The sequence below is a fragment of the Microtus oregoni genome, unplaced genomic scaffold (assembly GCF_018167655.1).
Source record: "Microtus oregoni isolate MIOR12 unplaced genomic scaffold, Mior012 000044F_ref0000062, whole genome shotgun sequence".
Taxonomy (NCBI): Eukaryota; Metazoa; Chordata; class Mammalia; order Rodentia; family Cricetidae; genus Microtus; species Microtus oregoni.
In genome coordinates, this window is record NW_024543218.1 from 1,430,467 (window position 1) to 1,456,946 (window position 26,480).

At 40.5% G+C, this 26,480-nt stretch overlaps 2 protein-coding genes across 5 annotated transcripts in view; one reads left to right on the plus strand and one right to left on the minus strand.

Moving 5' to 3' along the window:
• LOC121434757 (kinetochore protein NDC80 homolog) overlaps window positions 1–21,935 on the minus strand; it is a 37,062-nt gene extending 15,127 nt beyond the window's left edge. Inside the window, exons 1-11 of the mRNA XM_041633714.1 lie at window positions 21,810–21,935; window positions 20,125–20,234; window positions 19,076–19,153; window positions 16,661–16,784; window positions 16,394–16,566; window positions 14,060–14,162; window positions 8,595–8,684; window positions 6,665–6,758; window positions 5,353–5,459; window positions 4,347–4,491; window positions 1,255–1,460 (exon numbers count right to left, since the gene is read on the minus strand). Coding sequence (XP_041489648.1) covers window positions 1,255–1,460; window positions 4,347–4,491; window positions 5,353–5,459; window positions 6,665–6,758; window positions 8,595–8,684; window positions 14,060–14,162; window positions 16,394–16,566; window positions 16,661–16,784; window positions 19,076–19,153; window positions 20,125–20,225 — 1,221 coding nt within the window. The 5' untranslated portion in view covers window positions 20,226–20,234; window positions 21,810–21,935. The remainder of the gene's footprint in view (window positions 1–1,254; window positions 1,461–4,346; window positions 4,492–5,352; window positions 5,460–6,664; window positions 6,759–8,594; window positions 8,685–14,059; window positions 14,163–16,393; window positions 16,567–16,660; window positions 16,785–19,075; window positions 19,154–20,124; window positions 20,235–21,809) is intronic.
• Window positions 21,936–22,033: 98 nt separating this feature from the next.
• LOC121434748 (N(6)-adenine-specific methyltransferase METTL4-like) overlaps window positions 22,034–26,480 on the plus strand; it is a 33,897-nt gene continuing 29,450 nt past the window's right edge. For 3 of the 4 annotated variants that reach the window (XM_041633700.1, XM_041633701.1, XM_041633699.1), the window contains exons 1-2: window positions 22,034–23,050; window positions 23,612–24,048. In XM_041633700.1, coding sequence (XP_041489634.1) covers window positions 23,044–23,050; window positions 23,612–24,048 — 444 coding nt within the window. In that variant the 5' untranslated portion in view covers window positions 22,034–23,043. The remainder of the gene's footprint in view (window positions 23,051–23,611; window positions 24,049–26,480) is intronic. The other variant, XM_041633702.1, reaches the window with a different exon arrangement.

Sequence of the window (26,480 nt, forward strand, 5' to 3'; positions counted from 1 at the left end):
TCTAGGCCCAATCAGTGGTCTCTTCTCTTCTGTTACTCTCTAGGCCCAATCAGTGGTCTCTTCTCCTGCTTCCTGCTCCTCTTTTCAGTCTAATGAAAGAGCATCCAGGAGTGCACTGCTTATGTCTCTAGTTCTTTCTCCCATTATCAGTTCCCACAGCCAACACTTCTGATATCTAGATGCAGTTGCAACCGCTATATTTCACAAGAGTTCTAGATTTTATATTTATATAAATATATACTTATAGTTATATTTCACAAGAGTTCTGCTATACTACCAGGGCAAAATTTAGTACAGAAAAAAGGTTACAGATGCATTGTTTAGGTGAGTTTTTCTAACCTAGACAGACATTTGATACTCTTAGCTCTTGGGTACCCAGCCCACTAAGTTCTTTTCTCATGACCAGAGTTGGACTCCTCCCTAGGCCACTGCTTACCTACCTCCTAGATTATTTTCTTCTTTCAGCATGTTCAACCAATGCTATTCCTTTTAGTTTCATAAACCAAGTAACTCACTTCAGATTAACTGATGTGGTCTAATTACACTTCATTTTTTCTTTCTTTCTTCTTCTTTTTTTTCTAAGACAGGGTTTCTCTGTAGCTTTTGAGACTGTCCTGGAACTCTCTCTGTAGACTAGGCTGGCCTTAACTCACAGACATCCACCTCCCCCTGCCTCTTATACTTCATTTTCTAAGGAAGCAAGTGGAGGCTATAAAAAGGCTAAATGATGTAGACTATGCATGCTGTTAATAAGAAATTACAGGCTAAAGCTAAATCAAGTTTGACCAAATTCTAGGCTCAAAGACTGGGTGCCACATCCTTTTCATTAGGATTATGTATTGAACTTGATACCCTGAGCATGCTAAGCTTGTGTTCCATCATTAGATAGACCTCTAATGTGTATACAGATGTATACCTATTTCCTTTATACCCAGGGATGGAGTTTACCTACCAGGGTTAGGAGATAAGAGAAGACAGATGACTACTTACAGTGAACTGCTTGCTCACTCTATATTAGAATCACATACATACATTTATTTATTTGCTGATCTTAGTTCATCCTCAGAAAACCGAGTTTATCTTAAATTTGACTGATAAATATTAGAGGTGTTGATGAGCTGGCATAAGGATATGAGTGTTTTAGCTGTGCTAAATGTCAGTGTTAGTAAATTTATCCCTCCACTTACTGAATTCCCCTTGGTTACACAGGCCTTTAGTAAGGTCTTCCGTGATGAGCGGATATTCGTGACTTACCGCCTCTTTGCCTCTGGCATATTTTAATTCCTCATTCCACATTTGTTGTTGTTCAGTCTCTAGGTCTTTAGTTAATTTATTGATGGTCTGCTGCAATTCATTTTTTTCATGGTTTATTCTCTCGATGTCTGTAACTGAGTACTTTTGGTTATCAACAATATTCTGTAGCCGAGCGTTCTCCTGTCTCATTGCTTCACATTCTAATTCTGCAAGAGAAGAAACAAAAGCTTTCAAAAAAATTTTTTTAAAAAAAGACTCTACAGAGAAACTGATGTCACCATTTAAGATTGTTTAAATATCAACTTTATACATATACATCCTTTCTTTTAGATAAGTGATTCTACCTCATTAATGACATAAGCCATACAATTAGAGCTTTAGGTTAATATCTTGCATATTTGGCTTAATATAGTTTCGGAAAAAAGGATATCACAAAAATGTGGCTCCATCCAAAGTTACATTTAAAACTTGTAAACAGGCATAGTTCAACTTTGTTAATGTTCATATTAAATGCTTCTAATACTTTTACAAATTTGAACTATTCAGAAATGTGGTTTTTACACAATAGTTTGTAAACTCTACCTCTGAGCTGGCTTAAGTAACTTTATGCCTCTATTATGTCTCTGCACAAAAGCATGATAGATCTACATAATCTAAGTGTGTCCTACTCATTTGTAGTTATGGATGGCTTTAAGTAATCCAGGAAGTTAACCTAGTCAGAGAATTCAAACAAATGACAGATGATATTATTCTCTCATCTACTCAGCCGGCAACTTTGGATGTAATATTCTCCTAAGAATAAGGAGGTGCTAAAGTGGTGTGGTTGGTAAAGAGTCTGTGGTGTGAGAAGGAGGACCTGAGTTTAGATCCAGCACCCACATAAAAGTTGGTCATGGGGGCTGGAGAGATGGCTCAGTGGTTAAGAGCATTGCCTGCTCTTCCAAAGGTCCTGAGTTCAATTCCTGGCAACCACATGGTAGCTCACAACCATCTGTAATGAGGTCTGGTGCCCTCTTCTGGCCTGCAGACATACACAATTGTATACATAATAAAATAAATAAATACATTAAAAAAAAAAGTTGGTCATGGGGCACGTGTCTGTGACCCTCATGTTATGGGTGGAAGGCGGACAGACATAGAGCCCTAGAGGTCAGTGGCAGCCAGCCTAGCTGAACAGATGAGCACCAAATCTCATCATGATCAAGGAAGACCTTGGTGTTGATCTCCAGGTTCCATCCACATGTATGCACATACCACACATGAACATAAACCCACACATAGACATATGTATGCCACGTCCTATACACTCTTGTAGATGATCAGAACTACATAGACTAAGAGTTAAATCCATAACTCTAAAGATCATCTTCACAATCTACATATGATAGACATAAATTAGGAAATCCTAAAGGAAAAAATTGCTGAATTCTAGGAAAACTGCAGCTCTCCTTATATTTATTTTTAAACTGTAGTTTAAAGGCTCTGTGACTTCAGTCAACTTCTGCTCTGTTTCTGGCGTCACAAACGTTAGCAAGCACTATGTGTCATAGTATTTTCCAAAGCTTAACTACAATGGGCTGGAAAGGGCCTTAAATATCACCATAGGTATCACTGTAAGATAGAGGCAAATGGAGTTCATGTAGATAGGAAGATGAAGACATAGGGACCAGAGAGATGCTCAGCAGTTGCAGGACTTAGTGCTCTTCCAGAGGGCCCAGGTTTAGTTCCCAGGGCCTACATGGGTGGCTTACAACCATCTGTGACTCCAGTTCCAGATCTGACACCCTCTTCTGGCCTGAGGGTATCAGGTACACGTGTGGTACACATAAACTTAACATACACATAAAACTTAAGAAAAAAAGCTGGGCAGTGATGGCACACATCTTTAGTCCCAGCACTCGGGAGGCGGATCTCTGTGAGTTCAAGGCCAGCCTGGTCTACAAAGAGAGTTTCAGGACAGCCAGGACTACACAGGGAAACCCTATCTAGGAAGAAAAAAACGAAATCAACAAACCAAACAAAAAAAGAGAAAAAAAAGAAAAAAGAAAAGACAAAGAAAGAGGACAGAAGGGAGAAGGGTGTGGTGGCAATTTATCATTCTAATTTTTGGAGGCAAGATTTTGAGTTTGAGGCGAGCTTGGGCTATGTATGATTACAGCCCCCTGGAGGCTGGGGCCAGAGGATCTTCAATTCAAAACCAGCATGGGATACAAATATAGTCTTAAAAAAGGAAGGAAAAAGAGGATGCAGAGAAAAGACAGTAAGAAGATGGAGGTAGAGATTAGAGTGATGTGGACATGCGCCCAGGTATGCTGTCAGCCATAGAAGCTGGAAGAACAGATTCCTCCTCAGTCCTTTGGCAAGCACATATTCATTGGCTTTTAGATTACATTTGGAGCTATGAGAGAAAAAAAATAATTATTTGGTGCGTGCGGGACAATAGTCTATATTCTGTCAATTATGTCTTAAATAAACGCTGATTGGCCAGTAGCCAGGCAGGAAGTAGAGGTGGGGCAAGGAGAACAGAATAATTCTGGGAAGGAAGAAGCAGATTCCTCCCCAGGCCTGTCCCAACCACAGAAGGAAGATGTGATTGCCCCATTGCCCCACTGAAAAAGGTACCAAGCCATGTGGCTAACACAGATAAGAATAATGGGTTAATATAACTTATAAGAGTTAATAAGAAGCCTGAGCTAATGGGCCAATCAGTTTATCATTAATATAGACCTCTGAGTGATTTCTTTGAGGATAAATGGCTGTGGGACCTGATGGGAGGACAGAAACCAGGCAGGACGAAAACGCAGACAATTATTATTTTGGTTTTTTTTTTTTTGAGACAGGGTCTCACAATACAGCTCTGGCTGTCCTGGAACTCATTTTGTAGAACAGGCTGGCTGCAAACTCAACAAGAGTTCCACCTGCCTCTGCTTCCCACATGCTAGGATTAAAGGTGTGTGCTACTATGCCTGGTTGAAAGAACTGATACTGAAAACTTCATAACTACTACAAAAAGTTTTCAAAGGAGGAAAAGATCACATAGCTGTTCACAGAGCCCCATAGGCCAATCTAAATGATCCCTTAGCTCTGCTTACCTAGTCTACCAATTTCTTCATCAAGACCACTTAGTTTTTGGTCTAAGATGGACGAATGTGACTCCAAACTGCTGATGTATGCTTTATACTTTTGAACATCTGTTTGCAAGGACATTTTCAATTTCTTCAATGAAACTAGACGATTCTTGAAGAAAAAAACATATTAGTTACTTTTACCAAAAAGCATTCTGTATTTTATAGAAGGCAAGATTATTTACACTTATCTTAGAAGAAGTCAAAAGAACTAAAAAAAAAGAATTTTGGTATTACTGTAATGTTATAATTTAATGAAAGACTTCAGTTTCGGATAGGGAAAAACCAAGGGCAATGTAGAAACACAAATACTTAATATCTGATTACTTTTCAGAACAATCTAGGTGTTCCACTAATAAAACCAAGATAAAGACTCTGCTATCAGGGTTGGAGAGCTGGCTCAGGGTTACGAGCGCTGCCTGCTTTCACTGGACCTAGATTCAATTTAACAACTCTCTGTATCTTGAGTTCAGATTTGACACCTTCTTCTGTTCTCCATGGGCACTGTGAGCATGTGGTACACAGATATGCATGTAGGCAAAATACCCTCACATATTCAAATAAACACCCACATTATCATCTTGCTTTTATAAAAACATGCATGTTACAGTATCCTCTATAAGTATACAGTATACCACTGTGTTTTCACTACCTAAACTCAGGGCCTCTTGAGAACAATGCTCCTTGCAAGTGAATACCCCAGGGACCCTGTCCAAAGGGTAGTTTGGGCCTTATGTAAACAGGCAGGAGTCTTTCATCACATTCTGAGCACCATTAGTCCACGACTGATAGACCACAAGGGAAACAAAGCACCGCAGATACCACCCACGGCTCCACTGAAAGTCTGTACCATCCTACCTTTAAGAAGCTTATTTGTTAGCCCATTTAAAAACACCTTCCATAAGAGGGTCTTCTCAAACAGGCTCAAGAGTCTAAAGAGTTGTCAAGTGAGTTCAAAAACACGGTTACTAACCGGTTCTTTTTCTCTTTCTTCCTCCAATCTTGCAATTTGTTCATTGAGTGCTTTGTTTTCTGCTGCTAATGACTCCAGCTTGGATGCATCTACCTTATATAAATCCTCTGGGGAAAAAAGCCGAAACACTTCATCAGAATCAACCTACAGCATCCTTCATGTTTTCAGTACCTTATTCCCTCCCTTCCCCCAATGCAGTAGATACTACCTTCTAAAATAGCAAGTCTATTTTTACTCCATGGAATAGCCTATGGCCCTCAACCTGCTTAAACTTTCTTTCATAGCACCTGTTGTTATTTGCCTAATGGTTCCTCATGTGATTGTCATACTTTCTTTCTAAAAAAATAAAGTCAAGATTTTCTGTTCTTCATTACTGCATTTACGGTGCCTGGCACACAGTAGGTATGTAAAAAATATTTGAGTAGATTAATTTATATGTTTAATTGAATATAGAAACATTAAATAACTCACTAAATGTTTTCCATATTAGATCACAATGAATTTTCCCTTGTGTGTGTTATGCGTGTTTATGTGGTCATGAGTATGCATGTGTGCATACAGAAGTCAGAGGTTACATTGTGAGCCTTACTCAGCTGTTTTCATCTAATGTCCTAGATAAGATCTCTTCCTGGTTTGGTCAGTTTGGCTCGCTGACAAGCTCTAGGGATCTCAAGTCTCTACCTTTCCACCTGCTACACTTGACATTTTTATGTCTATGTGCTCCCTGGACAGAGGGAGGATACTTACAACAGCTCGACTGTTCTCTGCTCTTACATCCCTAGTGCATCCTGAGGAATGTTGGTTTTCCCTCTGACCTTTTGTGCCATAGGTGTCAAAGTGATATTCCCCCATCACTACATAACACTGAGGGAAAAATAATTTATATGGAAATATAATGGCTTGTTAACTTCCTCTAACTTTTCTTTCTTTTTTCTTCCTTCCTTTTTCCTGAAACAGAGTTTCTCTGTGAAGCCTTGACTCTCCTGGAACTTACTTTGTAGACCAGGCTGGCCTCGAACTCTGCCTCCCAAGTGCTTGGATTAAAGGCTCATTTGGTATTTTATTACATTGCTTTCCAGTTCACTAAGTTTCAAAGAGGTCAGACATGTCTTGAATTCACATAGCCACAAAGGGGTATGACTCAGGGCTGACTTTTTTTTTTTTTGCTTAAATAATACTTGTCCCCATTAAAGAACCATCAAAGAACAATTCATAGGTACCCACGTCATAAAGTAGCTAATGAAAACATCAGACATGACACAACAAGCAAGCACCCAGAGTTAAGTGGCAGCACAGCAGGGAGGGCACTTACTCAGCTTCGACTGCAGCTCTGCATTCTCCTCTTCAAAGGTGTCAGCACCAGTCATGAACTTCTCATAGCATTTGATGGTGTAGTCCAGAAACAACTGATTGTGATGAGTAGATTTTAAAAACAAAGACATGATTCTCTATTTAGTTTGTTTCATTTTTTTCAAATTGGAAATTTAAATTTGAATAAAAATGGGGTAGGCAGTTATATAAATTCCTTAGAATAACAGATTGAAAACCTGCTATTAACTGTGCTATAAAGATGTACACAATCTATTACTTCTAAACATGAATAGGGATGAAAATACACAATTTGGTTAGATATTTTGAAGTTAACCCAGGAAGCTTACTAAAAAATATAATTCAACACAAAATGCAAAAGTTGTCTTCTTTAAGAAGAATGCTGGGGCTGGTGAGACTCAGTGGTCCTCCTGTACAGGACCTGGTTTGTTCCCATCACCAACACGGCGCCACATAACTATTCACAGCAGCAGTCCAGACGATCTGATGCCCTCTCTCTGACTTCCTGGGGTAATAGGCACATTATGTGGTTTACACATATATGCAGGCAAAATATGTCCAAACATAAGAAAAACGAACAAAACATAACAATAATATGATGATGATGACGAAGCGGAGGCTACAGAGATAGCTCAGTGGTTGAGAGTAATTGTTGCTAATGTAGAGGAGCTGGTTTTGGTTCTCTGTACCCACATGGTGGCTCACAACTCTTTATCATGCTAGTCCAGAGGATCTGACACTCTCTTTTGGCCTCCAGGGGCACTGCACACATATGGTACACAGACTTACATGCAGACAAATCATCCACACACATAAAATAATAGTATATATATATATATATATATATATATATATATATTTTTTTTTTTTTGGTTTTTCGAGACAGGGTTTCTCTGTGGTTTTGGAGCCTGTCCTGGAACTAGCTCTTGTAGACCAGGCTGGTCTCGAACTCACAGAGATCCGCCTGCCTCTGCCTCCCGAGTGCTGGGATTAAAGGCGTGTGCCACCACCGCCCGGCTCAATAGTAGATTTTTAAACAAAGACTCAAACAAACAAGCCAAAACAAAAGCTCTGAGTCACTACTATGCGTCTATAAGACTGGCAGAAAAAAAAGAAGGATTTGTATCTTATGAAAAATTGAAATGATTATGATTGTCTAATTCCAATTAGACAGACAGGGACTAATTATGAAAGTCAGAAACTTCAGGTGAAATTTTGTGCCTGTACAACTCCATGCCAGAAGAGCGCACCAGATCTCATTACAGACGGTTGTGAGCCACCATGTAGTTGCTGGGAATTGAACTCAGGACCTTTGGAAGAGCAGTCAATGCTCTTAACCTCTGAGTCATCGCTCTAGCCACAGAACAATTTTATTTTACTAAAAATATTTTCCTTTAGATTGATCTATTTTATTTGCATTTTGCTTGGGAATGGCTTTCCATGTTGTCAATTCCAGAATTTGGAAGCCAAGTAGGGACATCTCTTTGAGTTCAGGAGCAGCCTGGTCTACATAAAAAGTTCTAGGGCAGTCAGGAATATGTAGTAAGAATTTGAGCAACCTTGCCAAGGCCACTTTGAGGCCATGTCCATGACCTATAGTTACCTGACCCCTAACCTCTGGAAAGAGACTGTATTCACCAAGTCTTTTTATCGGGAATTCATTGACCATCTGTGAAAACACACAACAGAGTCTATGCTCAGAGGACATAGGATCTAGCTGTGGCCACCACATGAGGGATTTTACACAGAAAAAAATTAATGAATTAAATCTGGTTAAAAAAAAAATCAACCTCAGAAATTTCCTAGAAAGCAAAAGACAAGTTCTATAAACAAATACTTTTAGTGAAGAATATAAAAGCATCCTCTTTATCTATTGTTTATATATAGTATATATATATAGTAATATGTAGTACCTTATTATGTATAATCCCATCTTCAGTTTCTTCTCCCCAATACTGCCCATCATCAAATAAAGGTGTGCTTTCTTTCATGGCACGATAAATCTAATTAGTAAACAAACAACACATTAGTGGTTTGATAATTTGTAAAATTCATTCTTTTTTAAAGATTTGTTTATTATATATACAGTGTTCTGCGAGGTCAGAAGAGGGCACTGGCCTCCCTGTTGCTGGAGTTATAGGCAATTAAGAGCTACCTGGTGTGGGTGCTGGGAGTCTGGTTCTCTGGAAGGGTAGGAAGTTCTCTTAACCATGTCATCTCTCAAGCCCTTTGCTGACATTGTGTAGAGACAGGGTCTTCATCTAAAGCTATAGAATGGAGCTCCCACCAGGTGAAGGTTGTATTCTCTAACAAAATACTATTTTTGAGCATTGTTCAGGGCACAGGAGATCCAAGCCAGGCCCAACCAAAAATTATTTTGGAGCTCATGCAACCTTGTTATTAGGTCTCTAAAAGAGATGGGGCCATGGTCAAACTGCTGCTATGCAGAAAGACTGTGTGCCAAGCTCTGAGTAAAGAGGCACAGTGAAGAATGAGAGAAACTATCAAGCCACTTATAAAATATTAGGAAGCAATTTGGGATCAGAGCAAAACAACAAATAATGGACAAACAGAGGCCATCAATCAATATATTATATATGGAGGCGAAGAGAATGATTATATTTTCAGTATTGGAGGGAGGGCTCAAATTGTTAAGAGTATTTGTTGCTTTTCCTGAGGACTCAGGTTCGTTTTTCAGCACCCATGTTGCATAGCTCACAAATGCCTGTGACATTGGTTCTAGTGGACCCAATGCTCTCTTCTGGCCTCGCACAGAGATTCACACACATAGATAAGTAAAAATAATATTTTAAAGGAATATTTTCAATTGTTCCTACAACCATTATGTCAGGATCTTGTACTTGCTTAGACAAGCTCCCTATCAATCCGTTCCATCACCAGGCATCAGTAACTTCATTGGGGGCGGCTGAATTAACAGTCATATGTATGCTAGACCAGCAACCTATCACTGAGCTATTCTCAAATTCTCTTTTCCTTTTTAAACATTTTATTATTTTTTTATTTATTTATTTAACTTTATTATGTTCATTGGTGTGAAGGTGTCAGATCTCGTGGAACTACATTTTCAGACAGTTGTGAGCTGCCATGTGGGTGCTGGGAATCGAACCCGGGTCCTCCGGAAGAGCAGTCAGTGCTCTTAACCGCTGAGCCATCTCACCAGCCCCTCTCTTTTCCTTTTTATCTTGAGACAGGATCTAAGTTGCGCAGGCTGGCCTAAACCTCTCTTTGTAGAAGCACTTGTAAGGACAGATGCCTGTGATTCTTCTGCCTTAGCTTCCTAATTAGATGAGATTACAGGCCGGAATCACTAAGCCTGGCTTCAAAAGCCATTTCTGAGATAATAGCAGATTCACTTCTGTAAGAAAAAAAACTACCTTTGATCCTGACTAAATAACAAAAATATCTTTCTTTGTAAACAGTGGTAGTAATAGAAAATAATTTAGAATGGGGTAGATAGTTCATTAAGAGTAGTGAGATAAGAAAGTCTTGAAATATCACTACAAGTCTCAGCATTAATAACCTAGAAATATAGTTAAGAAAACATCAAAACAAATGGAACTGAAATATGGTACTTGATATTAAGAAAGCTATATCTGACTGAAGAAACAGATGAATAAATGAGAAAATTAATACTTCCCCAGATGATAATGTTAAATATTGTCAAGATGGGAATTTTTCTCTAATGTTTATGAATGCAATTTGAAACCAATGGGGGTAGGTAAAAAAACCACAGAATTTTAAATAATATCGATAGGCTGGGGAAATGTTCTGTGGATAAAATGCTTACTATACAAGCATGAGGACTTGAGTTTGGAGGCCCAATAACTGCAGTGATATTTTATGTTTTAACAAAGAAAGCCTGCCTGAAGATCAGAGTGCAGAGTAAACCACTAGAAGCCATGGAGTGGTGGCACACACCTTTAATCCCCGGACTCAGGAGACAGAGGCAGAAGATCTGTTAGTTCAAGATCACCCTGGGTTACACGAGAATGTCTAAAAGAGAAACAGAGCTCCCGCAAAGGTGAGTCCACATTTTTAATGCCAGCGCTAGAGAGGTGGAGACAGGATGGATAGGGCTGGATGGAGAGAGGAATATAAGAGGGGAGGAGACAAGAGCTCAGTGCATTCTGAGGATTGTCCCTTCAGCCTGAGGAGGGAGCCTGAGGAGAGGATTGCCCCTTTGGTCTAAGCATAGGTAGAGGTTAAAGGTCTCTCTAGTGCCTGGCCACTCTGCTTTCCGGATTGCTCAGCTTACCCTGATAGCTGACTCCAGGTTTTTAGTTGAATTTGTGCTAAGGTAACCATGTAAAAGCTGAATGTGGAGATGAGCATTTGCAGTTCCAGTGCTAGGAAGTAGAGACAAGTTTTTGTAAATTGATAAGAAAAAAGGAAAAAAGGACTAGCGAGAAGGAGGTAAAAGCATGATATACAGTCTGGACTTGATTCCACATATATGTTGTAGTATGCATACATGTGCACATGCACACGTAAATACACAGTAATAATAATAATGATGCAAAAGGAAAAAAGGAAATGACAGGCCATTACTCTTTTTTCAATAAAGAATTATTTGCTACGTATACAGTGTTCTGTCTGCATGTCAGAAGAGGGCATCAGATCTCATTACAGATGATTGTGAGCAACCATGTTGTTCCTGGGAATTGAACTCAGGACCTCTGAAAAAGCAGTCAATGTTCTTAACCTCTGTGACATCTCACCAGCCCAGGAAATTACTCTTGTGTGAAACTTTTAAGTTCAACTTTAAAATAAATAAATAAATGTGTATATATACACATTTATTTTTTAATTTATTATTCATTTATTTATATATTTTTTATTTATTTATACATTTTTAAATTAGCAATATTATTTTTGTCGTGTTGTCAGTTATTACAAACATGAACAGACCAGGCTCACTAACCAACTCCAAAAAATTATGCTATGACTTTCACATGTGTTTCATGGCATAAGCATGTCTGCACATAGCTCACACACACAGAAATAACAAGTTAAAGCCTTCAAAGGCATCATGAGGAGTGGGAAGTGCAGTTCAGCTGAAGAGTGCTTACACAGAATAAAAGAGGCTCAAACACTAACAAGGGGGAACATAAGCCTAGGGAACGCAAAGTCAAGTCCAAAGGAAAAACAAAACAAAACAACAACAAAAAACAAACCTGGATATAATGCCAAAAAACTGGTGGTCCCAGTTAAGACTACCAGTGAAATACAGTTTCTGTTCCAAAATGCTGAACCAAAACAACCAATCACCATATCCCAGCCATTCCTTTCTCAAAGGCAAAGTAACCTGACAACAGAAGCAAACCAGGCCGGGTGGTGGTGGCGCACGCCTTTAATCCCAGCACTCGGGAGGCAGAGGCAGGCGGATCTCTGTGAGTTCGAGACCAGCCTGGTCTACAAGAGCTAGTTCCAGGACAGGCTCCAAAACTACAGAGAAACCCTGTCTCAAAAAACAAAACAAAACAAAAAAAAAAAACAAAACAAAACAAAAAAAAAAACAGAAGCAAACCAAACCCAACAATAACCCTTCCCAAATCACTGGCTCAGTTTGAGACAGAAGGGCTTTCATACGAAAGGTTCAGATTAAATGCTGGATTAAAGCTGGATGCAGTGGCACATACCTGTAGTTCCAGCTATTTACCAGATTGCAGTGGGAAGATTATTTGACCCCAGAGTACAGACTAGGCAACATGGTGAGATTCACTATCAGAAAAACCAACCAACCAACCAAAGGAAAAAAGTTTCAAATTAATAGCAAAAGCACATAGCGAGATATAAAACTAAGAAAACAAACAGCTTTAAAGTTTCCACATAGGTAGAGTTTGAAACAGTAACGCCTCTCCATAGGCACACAGTGCTCACACATGGCTGTGTAGAGACAGGGTTTCTCTGCGTAGACCAGGCTGTCCCTGAACGAAGAGATCTGCCTGCCTCTGTCCCAAGTGCTAGGACTAAAGGGCTGTGCCATCACATCTGGAGGCTGAGTATTTTTAATTGCTATAAGTTTCTTGGAGGAAAATTTGTTAGTATGTAGAAAAAGCTTAAAAAATACACAGTCATTGGCCGGGCGGTGGTGGCGCACGCCTTTAATCCCAGCACTCGGGAGGCAGAGGCAGGCGGATCTCTGTGAGTTCGAGACCAGCCTGGTCTACAAGAGCTAGTTCCAGGACAGGCTCCAAAACCACAGAGAAACCCTGTCTCGAAAAACCAAAAAAAAAAAAAAAAAAAAAAAAATACACAGTCATGCACTGCTTAATTTGTGACATATTCTGAGGAATGACTAGGTGATTTTGTTTTGTGAACACTTCAGCACACTTACAAAAACCTAGGCGGTGTAAGAAAGTCATTCCTTGTGGCTCCTTGATCTAATCAGGAAACGTGACACATGAAGCTACTACAGATTAACATGGCACTGTTTTACAGTAAAAATTATCTGTTTAAAAATAAGTAGGGTAAACATGTTAGGCAACATTAACTCATGTGCTATACTTTTATATGGCTGCAGCACAGGTTTATATCTGCATCACCAGAGATGAGCAATTTTGCAATGGCTCCATCACTAAGTGACAGAAATTAGTTCATATCTGTTATAATCTTATTGGACCACCATGCCATCCATCAATGACTGAACATCAGCATGTGAAACATGACTGTACACATTTTTAGAGTAAACAGGACTTTGAAACCTATATCCAGGGCTGAAGTGCACCTCAGTGGTAGAGCCACCCACGGTTCAACACCTAACACCACAAAACCAAATAGAACTAGATCCAAAGAAAATAACTTAAAAGTTATCTGTAAGTTGGGAGAATATTCATTTTATATTTCCCTATTTTGTTGTGATTAATACTGATTTTATTTTTTAAAAAGGAGAAAACAAATTTTGCAAAGAAAAAATGATGGGCCGGGTGGTGGTGGCGCACGCCTTTAATCCCAGCACTCGGGAGGCAGAGGCAGGCGGATCTCTGTGAGTTCGAGACCAGACAAGAGCTAGTTCCAGGACAGGCTCCAAAACCACAGAGAAACCCTGTCTCGAAAAAGCACCAAAAAAAAAAAAAAAAAAAGAAAGAAAGAAAAGAAAAAACGATGGGCTCATTTTTTTCTAAACTGTAACACCCCAGTAAAAAAAAAATCTGTCAAGCAGAGCTTCTCCCTGCTCACCGTTCTTACACTAACAGTTTGAAGAACTTCAAATCAAACGTGCTTTGAAAGCAGAAGCAGGTTTTGAGACAAGTTGCAAAAATCAGACTGGGAGAGAAAAAGAAAATCTTTGGAGGAAAAACAAAAGAAAACAAAAATTAAATGTTTAAAGGTAAGATTTAAACTATCAATCAAATACCTTGATGCAGTCTATCAGCCATACCAAGGCTGCCACGATGTGAGGCCAGGTATGAGGGGCTCCCACTGCATACAGGGAGCTCTTGGACAGTGCAAAGGGATACCTATGAGAAACAGGAAGATAAGGAGCAACCGTGTTAGCAAGCATAAAGGCTACAGTAAAGGTGTATTTTAAAGCTGCACATACACCTGCTGTGAAGATATTTGAGTCTACTCTGAAGATCTTATTCATCAATGATTTTTGTGTATTTATTCACATTCCACAGATTACTTTGCATGGTGTTTAACAGCTGAGTATAGGAGGATTCTCCTAAAAAACGTTTTAATTTTCCTACATTCAATGTACTTCTATTACACATCAGTGATTATCTGTCACTAACTCTACTTCCATCCCTGTGACTCCAAACAGCTTTCCTTCCTCAGTTTCCCCAAGTGTTGAAATCACAGGCGTGCAGCACCACATCTGATCTGTGCTTGTCTCTATTTATAATGCTTTTAAACTTCATCTCTCTGCTGGGTAGCTCTGTCAACCAGACACAAACTAGAGTCATCTGGAAAGAGAGAACCTCAATAAAGGAAATGTCTCCATTAGACTAGTTCGTGGGCATATTCATGGAGCACTTCCTTAACTCATGACTGTCGGGAGAGGGCTAGTCCACCGTGGGCAGTGCCACCCGAGTAGGTAGTACTGGACTGTAGGAGAAAGCAAGCTGAGCAAGCTATGGAGAACTAGTCAGTGAACAGCGTGGCTTCATAGTTCCTACCTGTTATTGCTTGAGTTTCTGCCTTACATTCCTTGATGATTAATGTAATAAACTCTTCCCTCCGTTAGTTTTTTTTTAAGATTTATTTATTTATTCTGCATACAATGTGCTTCTGGCATGTATGCCCACACAGCTGGAGAGAGTGCCAGATCTCATTACAGATGTTGTGAGCCACCATGTGGTTCCAGGGAAGAGCAGGCAGTGCTCTTAACCTCTGAGTCATCTCTCCAGCCCCCTCCGTTAGTTTTATTCAAGTATCAGCAAATCAAAATAAGACAATCTCATTGTTTTCATCAGACCTTACTGCTGTGGTTTTGCCACTATAAACTGTGGCAACCAGGATGCACTTTATGTTTTCTTGAGACCGGGACTGAGTAGCTTTGGCTAGCCTGGTATTCATCATGTAGACCAGGGTAGCCTTGAATTCAGAGGATCTATTTGCCTTGGCCTTTGGAATTCTGGGATTAAAGGCCTACCACCATACCAGGCTGTACTTTATATTCCTCATAGTTTGAGATTTATGTTCTATCACCTAAACTTCTGTTAGAATGGACTGCTACAGTTTGAATGTTTGTTCTGCAGAATTCCTGTTGGGAACTTAGTCCCCAGAGTCAGATACTAATAATACAAAGACATGAGACTTCTGGCAGGTGAGAGCCCTATGGACGAATCTACTCCAATACACGTGGGTGTTTGAAGGCATGGCCTTGTTATAAAGGTAATCCTTTTCTGACACACACGCTCCTCCTTGCCATATGGTACCTTCTGGCAAGTCATCACCCACCAAGACGGTCCTTCCTTATTAGAGGCTGAGTACATGCTGATGCCATGCTTTTGGCCTTTCCATCCTTTATAACCATGAGTTAAGCCAGTCACGTGTGTGTGCATGTGTGCGTGCGTGTATGGGGGGGGTGTGTGTTTATAAATATATGGTGTGTTTAAGCCCATAGATCTTCCGTACCAAGTAGTCTACTATATATATATATATATATAACATAAATATATATGTATTACATATTTAAAATTTATGTATATGGATGTTTTCCTACATACATGCATAACATGTGTGTGCCTGGTGGCTGTGGAGGTCAAAAGAGGAATCACTGTTTATGACTGTGAGGCACCATGTGGGTGCTGAGAACCTAACCTGAGTCCTCTGGAAGAGCAGCCAGTACTCTTAACCACTGAGCCATCTCTTTAGCTCAATAACTCCTCTATTTACCAATTACCAAGCATTGGTGTTTTGTTACAGGAACAAAAAAAGTTGACTATGCTACAATCTATCAATTTTCCTTTCTTTTCAGTGCATCCTACACATACTGTTCACAGTGCTCATCCTAAAACTGAACCTATTAATTCAAAGGATTCACAAACTTATAATGTGTGTTTCTTCTGTGTTCTGATAAGATCTTAGACTAATAAAAATATTACATACCCCCCTCCATCCAGGTCTAGAAGGAGGCGGAGGGGAGTAGGGGGTGGGGAGTGGGGGAAGGGGGAGGGAAAAGGGAGGCGGGGAGGAGGCGGAAATTTTTAATAAAAAAATTTTAATAAAAAAAAATATTACATACCCAAGGTCTTTAAAAATTCTTGGAACGTCTTCTTCAAATTTTGTTTCAGGAATTTCATATGATGGGCATAAGAAGCCATACAGAAAGGCAAAGATCTTTAGGAAATCTTTGGTTGATGGGGCTTGGAGAGACTTCATGGACACACTATATACATAACCATTTTCTGTAAGAAACTACCATCATTTTTATGAGACACCCAAAGTTTTGGATTAGAAAAAATGTAGGTGGCAAAAACACGCAATTCAGACAACTTAAATTATAGAATACCTCATAGAGCTGTCGAATACATTGCTGAATGAATGCTTTATCATTAAGTGGTCTTGGATCCTTGATTTTTTCAGAACTGGAAAATATACCAAGTTGACTATTCCTGGATGAATGCCCACTGGTCCTAGAAGAATATTTTAAGAAGGCAATCAAAAACATTTCCTTCTGTGTTCAAGTCTGCATTATTTCAAGGCTATCCATCACACACACACACACACACACACACACACACACAAATAGCATCAAACATTAGCCTTTAAGTTATAAATAACACAATGTATTCCTTAAAGCAGAGGGAGAGCACACCACGAGGTTGCAGCAGTTTTAGGCACAAAATGGGGGGGTAGTAATAAAACATACTCTGAGATGGGGGGACATCTCTGTGAGTGTTTTGTTCAGCTTGTGAAGTGCTCTTTGCTCAATCCTCAGCACCACAAATACCAAACCAAACATCCTTGTGCATGACATTATCAACACAAACATTATCCTTAAAGGTGTGTTTAAGGCCCATAGATCTCTGTACCAAGTAGTCTACAAGCCTGTTCAACAACCCAAACACTTTCCTCTATTTAAGCCCTTAGAACTAAGCCCTTGCTTGTACTCACTTGTTTGCCATTATTCCTTAAGGGAAAATTGTCTCTGAGTATCAAGAATTAATATGCATGAAGAACTTAAGAACAGTTGACCTATATGAACACTTAATAAATATTAAGAACTACTTGTAAAGGAGAGTCTGCCAATATCTCCACTAAAAAAAAGTGAAAAGATCTATTTTTATTTATGTACATTGTGTCTGTGTATGCATAACCACACATGCATGTGAGCGCCTATGGAGGTCACAAGAGGGGAATCGGATCTCCTGAAGCTGGAGTTACAGGGGGTTGTGACCTGTCCAGTGTGGTTACTGGGAACTGAATTTGGGTCCTCTGGTAGAAATGGAACGACTCTAAACCAGTGAGCCATCTCCCAGTATCTCCACCCTTTTTCTTTCTTTTTTTTTTTGTTTTTGTTTTTTTTTTTTGGAAGACAGGTTTTTCTGTGTAGCTCTGGTTGTCTTGGAACTTGTCTGTAGACCAGGCTGGCCTCAAACCCAGAGATTAGACTGCCTCTGCCTAATTAAAGGTGTGCACCACCACTCAACCTATCTCCATTCTTATACACCAGGGATTCAAAGTACAAAAAGGTGAGGTCATACCCCAGGTCATACAAATAACAGACTGCTTCCTGTCAATCTGTATCAAACTTCCCCACCTCCAATCCAGACAACTGCTGATCTAGTCTAAAACAAGTTCTCCAAGGCGTATCTAGGCATCATAAACAAAACTCAGATGCTGTTTGTTCTTCTCCCTCTCATCCTTTCATGTGTACATTGCTTCCTAGAGACTGGCTTCTAGGACAGTCTAAATGCAGTAGCAGACATAGATTCTAACCATCTTTCATTAGTCAGCTATTAAAGGGATCTGACTTTAAAAGTGGGAGACCATGTTTGGCTGCCCAATGAAATTGTTTTGCATTGGAAATGTTTTAATTTTATTACATTTATTTATTTGTGTGTGTGTGTGTCAGAGAGAAAGAGGAAGAGAGAGAGAGAAAGAGAGAGAGAGAGAGAGAGAGAGAGAGAGAGCATCAGCTGGTGTTCAGAGGACAACCTGAAGCAATAGTTTCTCTTCTACCATGTGGGTCTGGGGATTGAAAGCAGGTCTTGGTTTTAAGTGCCTTTACCTGCTGAGCCATCTTGCTCACCCAGAAATTTTTTTAAAATTCAAAGCATTGTAGGCGGTGGTGGCACACACCTTTAATCCGAGCACTTGGGAGGCACAGATACGTAGATCTCAAAGTTCAATGCTAGCCTGGTCTACAGAGTGAGTTCCAGGAAACCTAGGGCTACATAGAGAAATCCTGTCTCCAAAAACCAAACCAAACAAACAAGCAAATAAATAAATGATGCCATTTTATTTTTGGAACAACATAATGAGATTGTTATTTTAAATTGAGTTTATATTGACATTTTCTTAGTTTAATTTCTAATATAATTAATACTGACAGACTTAGACAGTAAAACCAAAGCTCTTTGAAGTCATTCTTAACCTTTGGAGAGTAAAAGACTCCAATGTTGAACTAGGGATGGCTCCACTTTCACCATCTGATTCTACAGTTTCTGAGAACACGGCACAGACTTGAGCATCACCTTAGGATGATGGAACTGTGATCTGAATCTGCACTTCTCTAGCATCACACAAAGCAGACTTATACAAACATCATATCACCTAGAACCTTAACTACTAAAACAGGAAAACTGGCTCCTAACTTTTGTCTTGAAAGCAACTTTACAATATAATTTTTTTTTCTGACTCTAGGGAATCAATGCACAGTTCTAAGAATCTATTCATTAAATAAAATAAAAAACTTTGTTACCTTTTACCAAATATCGAGACTTTTCTTTCAGATGCAGGTTTGCTTGTGCTTGGCTTTCCAAAGGTTGTTCTCCCTTTGCTTCAAAGGAAAACAGAAAAAAATTCTTTAAAGCAAATACAAAAACACCAGTTCAAGTAATTTTGGAAACATGTTAACTTCTTTCCCCCACCAATAACAAATTTTCAAGATCACAGAAGTGTTTGGTAGTTGTTTTCATTGGAAGGAGCAAAAAAAAACAGTAAAATTGTAAAATGTTAAAAGTTTTAATTTATGTCTTTTTAATTTTAAAATTTGTTTATATATGGATAAGAATTTTAAGGAAAATATAAAAATGATTATAGGTTGACAAATATGTTTGAATTCCTTTCTTCAGAATGGCTGATTAAGTAGCTTATATGTAGACGTTATGCTAGTATAGTACACAGTAGGTTAGAAATAGCCTTCTATTAACTAGAAGAGCAACACTCTGAGTGAAAAACTAATGTTTCTGATAACAATTTCTTTGGTTGGTAGCTTTGTGAACTATGTCTTGCTCTGTAGGCTGGGGAACTACTTTATGGTCCACAGTGGCCTTGAACTCACATTCAGTCTTCTTCCTGGAGTCTTTTTAATACCAGGATTATAGGTGTGTGTGACCACACACAGCAGTAAGAGCAAGTTCTTTTTCACACCCTAGTCCCTCCAAACTTGAAATAATTTTATAGCTTCCCATCACAACAAATGATATTGCTTTGATTTCATTACTACCTTTAGTAGTTGGAAACATCTTAGTAAATTAAGTTATACCACACTGCCTGCTTAAACAGTTAAATATAAAGGAGTATTAGAAGGGTGTCAACAATGCTTTTATAGCAAGGCTAGTAAACAATGAGACGAGCCAAACCACCTAGCCTCAGGTCCACTTTTATGGATTTCAATGACCCCAATCAGACACTGCTAGAGGAGACAAGATTAAGACATCACTAAGACTTTTGTACTAACCATTTCTTACATCGGCCTCACCCTAGACAGTAAGTATGCAGCTGAGACCCATAGTTGGAGGCACTTACGTTTGAGGGGTATATATGCCTGGTTTATCGATGTCCTGGGATCTCAGTTCCTGTATGGAGAGGCGGCCAGCACCACCGGTGGAAACGGAACTGCGCTTCATGCTTAGAACCTAATTCATGATTTCAATATCAGAAAAATGTTCCAATGCAAGGGGTTCATTAAGCAACAATTATCATTTTTATTCTGACGTAAAAGAGTAACTAAGTCTGTTCCTTTACGATAGCATTTTCCCTGTGTGCTGTATTTGTTTTTCATGTACACTTAAGTCCTCACTACAGATAACACCTATGCAACTTCAAGTATTCAATACACTCAAGCAAGGCAATGCAAAAACGAACATATATGATTACATCATCACAAGGCAATCCATGATTGCCAAATATCTTTTTTTTTCTTTTTGGATTTTCGAGACAGGGTTTTTCCGTAGCTTTTGGTTCCTGTTCTGGAACTAGCTCTTGTAGACCAGGCTGGCCTCGAACTCACAGAGATCTACCTGCCTCTGCCTCCCGAGTGCTGGGATTAAAGGCGTGCGCCACCACTGCCCGGCTGATTGCCAAATTTCTATGTGTTATCCCTGCTATCTCTTATGTCTATTTCAATGGTTACTCACAGGCTGCTTGACAAGAAATCTCAGGCTCCTTAACTTTCCTCAAAATGTTTCCTTTGGCTTCAAAAACAGGAATCATTCTGTTTTCCTAATGTCTACGTTTCTTGCTTTATGTTTAACCCCGTGTTTCTCAGTTAATATCTACTATTGTCTTTCTCGTTCTAATCTCCATTTCAGTAAACATAAGCAATCTGGTCCACAACACAACGTAGAAACTGCTTCCTTTCTCAAAACATTTTAATATCATAAGCATGCCAATGTCGGACCCTGTCTTCACCTCTACAGGGCTAGACGCTAGCCAGCCACTCAGCCTTTTCAGGTCTTGCCCTGGCTTCCTTCGAGGGTGAGACAGAACTCACTGTTGTTGTAATAATAATAATAATAGCGGCGAAAAGAAGTCACGCCATGCATAGGAGGTTTATTGGAAGACGAGAGAGAAGGGGCAGAGGAGGCAGAGACTAGTCCCTGGGGACAAGAGTGGCGGGAGAGAGACGGAGGTGGAGACTGGGAGAAGGGGGTGGGGGTAGGCCCACCTTTTACAAGGAAACATAGCAAATGTGCACAGGAGTGTTCTTGGTGGCTACAGGCGAGGATCTATCCTGTCAGGGCTCTAAGGGCAGGCCAATGCAGATGCCCAAATACTAACACCCACTTTATTGTTTGTTTGAGTTAGGGACTTTAGCACGCTTGGCTGTGCACTGAGCCACATCCCTCCTTGTTCAGCTGCTTACATTCCACTTAGATTTTATTCTCAAGACTTCAGTTTCCCAGACTTTTTCTCCTTACACGGCTTTTCAGCTGCTGCATTACCACGCGAACGCAGCGTTCCGACCTGCTCCTCCCGGCAGTCACGCCCCTCCCCCCCCCCCCCACGCCCCACACCTCGGTCAGCAATCCGCATCCTCTTTTCCCTCTACAGGCGCTGCACCCCCGACCCGCCCCACACCTCGGTCAGCAATCGGCTGCCCGCACAAACTTACTGATCCCTGAACACAGAGCCTGGCAGACGCCACCCCAGGTCTCCGACGCCGCAGAGCCTTTTAGCACGAACAGAGTTAACCCCATGATAGCAGTTACCTTTCTCTCTTCTTCTTGACGAGATATGTGGTTCTTGGCAAGACCCAGCGTCCAACTTGCAGTAAACAGCACAGCTGCGTACGAAAACAGGCGCCAATGCCAACTTAGAGCCGTTTGGATTTTAAAATCTCCGCCCGCGTGACGTCAGAACGCCTGCGGCGAGTACGCTGACGCGTTTCCTCCACGCCAGTCCCATTGGCCGGAAGTGCGTGTGTGTTGGTCGCTCGGCGGCGCACCAGGATCCGTGGCTTTTAGTAGCCGGTGTCTTCGTCCGGACAGGAGTCTGGCCCTATCCTCAAAACTGGCACCTAGGACGAAAGCTTCGTCGGCACGGAGCGGCCCAATCTCTCCTGGAGTCTCATTCCGTACAGCAACATGGCTGCGTCCATGGACTAGGGAAGCGAGGGTTTTCTTTGACTCTGTAAGGATGTCTGTCAGGACCTGGTTTAGATGAGTGCTGTTTCCAATGCGAGAGTCTGGGAGGTAGCGTGTCCCTTTCTGACTGTAGAAGATGCTGTTGAATGTGGCGGAGCTCTACTGACCCTTTGGTAGATCAGGAAGAGTTGGAAGGATAAGTAGCGGCAGGGTGCTCCAAGTGCTGTGGATTCTGCTCTCCCAGAGAGGAACTACAAGCAGGCATTGCCAATTCCCAGACAGTGGGAAGGCCTAGGGCGAATGCTCAGATTTCTGAATCTCGGAGCTGTTGTGCCTCTAGCTAGAATTGTAGTTTCGTTCCTAGCAGCCCTTTTGAGTTTCAATCTTTCCTAGCCAACACTGTGTCTCCTCAGCTCAAGTCACGGTGGACTGGGAAACCAAAATCACAGGTATCACCTGAATCCTCTCATGAGTGTGAGCAGATGTGTTACCAGCTGTTATGTTTCAGACACTATCAGCAGCAGTTCATGCGAATTATCTCATTTAGTTCTCCAAACTAATGACAGTAGGACATAAAAAAGACTTTGGTTGGGCATTATAGCGAACGCCTTTAATTCCCGCACTCGGGAGGCAGAGGCAAGGGGAATCTCTGATTTCCAGGCCAGCCTGGTTTATATAGTGAGTTCCGGGACAGCCAGAGCAACATAGTAGGACACTATCTCAAAAGAACCCAGCCAAACACAAAGATAACTTTTGAAGCTCAGTGAAATCAAGTAACTTAACCTGGAGTGGTTCACGACGGAGGCAAAGACGGGCAGATCCCTGTGCGTCTCTTGAAAATAAGGCCAGCCTGTTCTACATGCCATGTAAGACCCCGTCTTTAAAAACTAGTTCACGGTCAATTTTATAAGAAATTTGATTATAAACCTTATTATTATTAGCTGTGCTATTCACTTATTTCTTCTTCAGTGCCCTCTTAAAGTTTCCACTACATTATAATAAAATAAGTTATATCCAGAAATGTAAAACGTATTTTAAATGAGGATAAAGTAGTTCTGATGAACCTAGTCACTGGAGTGTGGCTCAAACAGATTGTCGTTATCCACCTTTAATCCTGAAGTTCTGACCTAACAAGCTAGTTAGTTTGCTTTAGACTTAGTTGTGAAGTTCTGTCTTAGCAGACTAGTTAGGTGTGCTCTTCCGGTGTACTGTTCATATTGCACTTTGTTTAGCTGGAGCAGTCTTTAGAAGTAATTACCATTCTTTGACTCGATGGGACGCTCATCTTTGAAGGATTTAGTGACTTGAATACTTGGATGATGTAAACTAGTGAGTGCCTCAATCCGAGGACCAAAACAGGACCATGGAGGGCAACGGAAGAAAGGAACCTGATTTTAAAAGTTTTTTCTTTGTTTTTGTTGTTATAGCACTGGCTGTCAAACCCAGCAGCCCCACACTGAACTTCGCTCCCAGACCTAGTTCTGGGTTTTTTAGGAGAATGTCTGTGGTTCACCATTTGCCACCTGGGTGGCTACTGGATCATCTTTCTTTCATTAACAAGGTCAACTATCAAATTCAGCAGCATCGAGAGCCTTCCTGCAGTAGAAACCATTCCACTTCTTCTGTCGACCTGGGTTCTCTTCAGATGGATGCCACATCTCCTTCTGGAGCTCCTACTACATGCTCTGCTCCTGACTCTACTGCTGTGCCAGCCAATGAAATCATCACCCAAAACTATGCTTTCCGACCTGAGCTATTTAATGTCACCAAACCTTACATAATTCACAAAGAATGCCAGCAAAGTGGCCAGAATGAGGATTTAGTGACTGGTGCTAAGCAAGATGTCTCCATTTCTGTTGGGAAGGTAGGAAGTGTTAAGCTTTATTTTTTTTTGCACGAAACAAAAATTTAGTTCCAGTATTTCAAATATCTTCGCATTTTCTAAGTATAAAGACTAATGTGAGAAGGTGTTAGCATACCCAAGAGCAATATATATGTCTATTTATTATTTATTTATTGTTGAGTCAGGGTCTTGTGGGCTGTCCTCCAACTCACTGTGGCTGAGGATAACAAATTTCTTATCATCCCGCCTCTATTTGCCAAGAGCTGGTGTATAAGCATTTGCTATCACCTGCCTTTAATTTTATTTCTTGCCATTCTAGAACAACACATTGCATGTTTCAAAAAGTAAGTCTAGGCCTGGAGTGATTTAGCTCAACATGGAGAGGGGCTTGCTGTAGGGTCTCATGACCTGAGTTTGGTCAGCAGGGCCCACTTGGGAGAAGGAGACCATTGACTCCCACAGATCATCCTCTAACTTTCACACGGGTGTCCTGGCTGTGCACCCTTCCCTCAATGTGAAAGAGTGAAAACGTAAGTAAATGTACAAAAAATGTAAACAATGGCCTCAGACGTAAATTGTCTATAAAAGAAACAAAACTGTTTGTGTACTATCGTGTTGGAACACGGGCCAAGGATGGAATGAAGTGAGAATTCTGAGTGCTTGTGAGAAAACACCCGCAGAACAAGATGTGAGCCTTGTTACCTCATTGTTGTTTATTCAAAAACACGGAATTGTCCTTGGAATGTGGTTTGGGCCCCTCTCAGATAGAGCAGATGGGAGTGAGTTTACTTCAGAGCATTCATTAAAACTATTGTTATTTGTTTATGTGTCTCTATGCCAGGGCTTGTCCACCTCCTTTGGCTTGTCCTTGTGATTGTATACTTACATCAGTTGATTCTTTGTAACCCTAGGGTATCAACTGTCTGATGCTCGGAATAAGCTGGATATTGCATGAGACTTTAGTCTGTCACTTCTCCAAAGTAACATGCCTTTTGACTTCAATTTTCAAGTCAAGGTATTTTCAAAATACCTATCTTGGATTAATTCAGCAGCATTTATATGCAAATATCTTTTAGCAGCTGTTGCTCCTTCCTCAGCATTCAAACAATTCAAAGAGAGCATAATGGCATACAGTATCAAGATTCTCTGTGTATTTTCCATCTTTATGTGGCTTTACTTTAATCTCTATTTCTTTTATTTTTTACTTTTAACTCTTGGCTTTTTGAGACAGGTTCTCTGTGTATCTTTGTCTTGGAACTCCCTCTGTAGACCAGGCTGTCCTTGAACTCACAGAAATGCACTTGCCACTGCCTCCCCAATGCTGGGATTAAAGGTGTCTGTTACAACACCTTGAACTCACAGAGATCTGTCTGTCTCTGCCTCCCAGGCACTGGGATTAAAGGCGTGTGCTACCACACCTTGAAGTCACTGAAGTCAATCTACTTCTACCCCTTGAAGTCACAGAGGTTAATCTACCTCTGCCTCCCAAGTGTTGAAATTAAAGGTGTGTACCACCACACCCAACTACTCTCTTTCTTTCTCCAAGTGTTGGGATTAAAGGTGTGTATCACTACACCCAACTACTCTCTTTCTTTTTATGTTTAAGGACTTTAACCTTTAGCCTGTATATATTTTTAACACACTATTATATATATATATAAACTATATATATTATAACACACTATAAAACACTATTAGAGGTTTTTTTCATCTTTAAATCTCTCTTTACTGTATATCTCTCTATTATTGACCACATGAGTCTTTATGGAGAGGATTAAAGCCGTGGCTTTGACGGCTGGATCCAGCCCATTTTTTAGCTTTCTGCGATTCCAGCCTCAAGGCGGAGGTACCAGCTGTAGCGTTTTGAAGTCCCTGCCAGCAAGCAAGCTGCAGCATTCTGCTCACAGACCACATTTAAATGTTTTGTATTCAGACCACTGCATGAAAGAGTCAGAGTTTGCCCTGGCAGGTCGACCCAGAAAGTCAGAATTTTATAACAGCGCAGCTTTTTTTCTGCTACGGCTGAAAACCGAAAAGCATGCGTTGAGCTTTTCATCGACACTATTTAAGTGTTTTGTGGCAGGACCTCTTAAAGGAGCTGCAAGGTTTTGCAGCTAAAGCTGAGTCAGGAAGCCTCTCTCAGATGAGACTGCTTTCTTGCCTCTAGCAAGCAGAGCAGATTGGGAAACTGCTGCCACCAAGACAACATGCTTTACTCTATTTTCCAAGCTCGCTCAGGCTTTCTGTGGGTGCAGTTATCCTCGTGGGTGCCATTCTGTAACATGAGGGCCTGCTCATTGGAGTATCTGTCCTGCCTGGTACCCCACAGCCAGCAAGCCCCAAGGAAAATCTCCATAAGTTATAATACTGATTGGCCAATAACCTCAGGCTACTTATTAGCTCTTGTAGCTTATATTAACCCATAATTCTTATCTGTGTTAACCACATGCTCA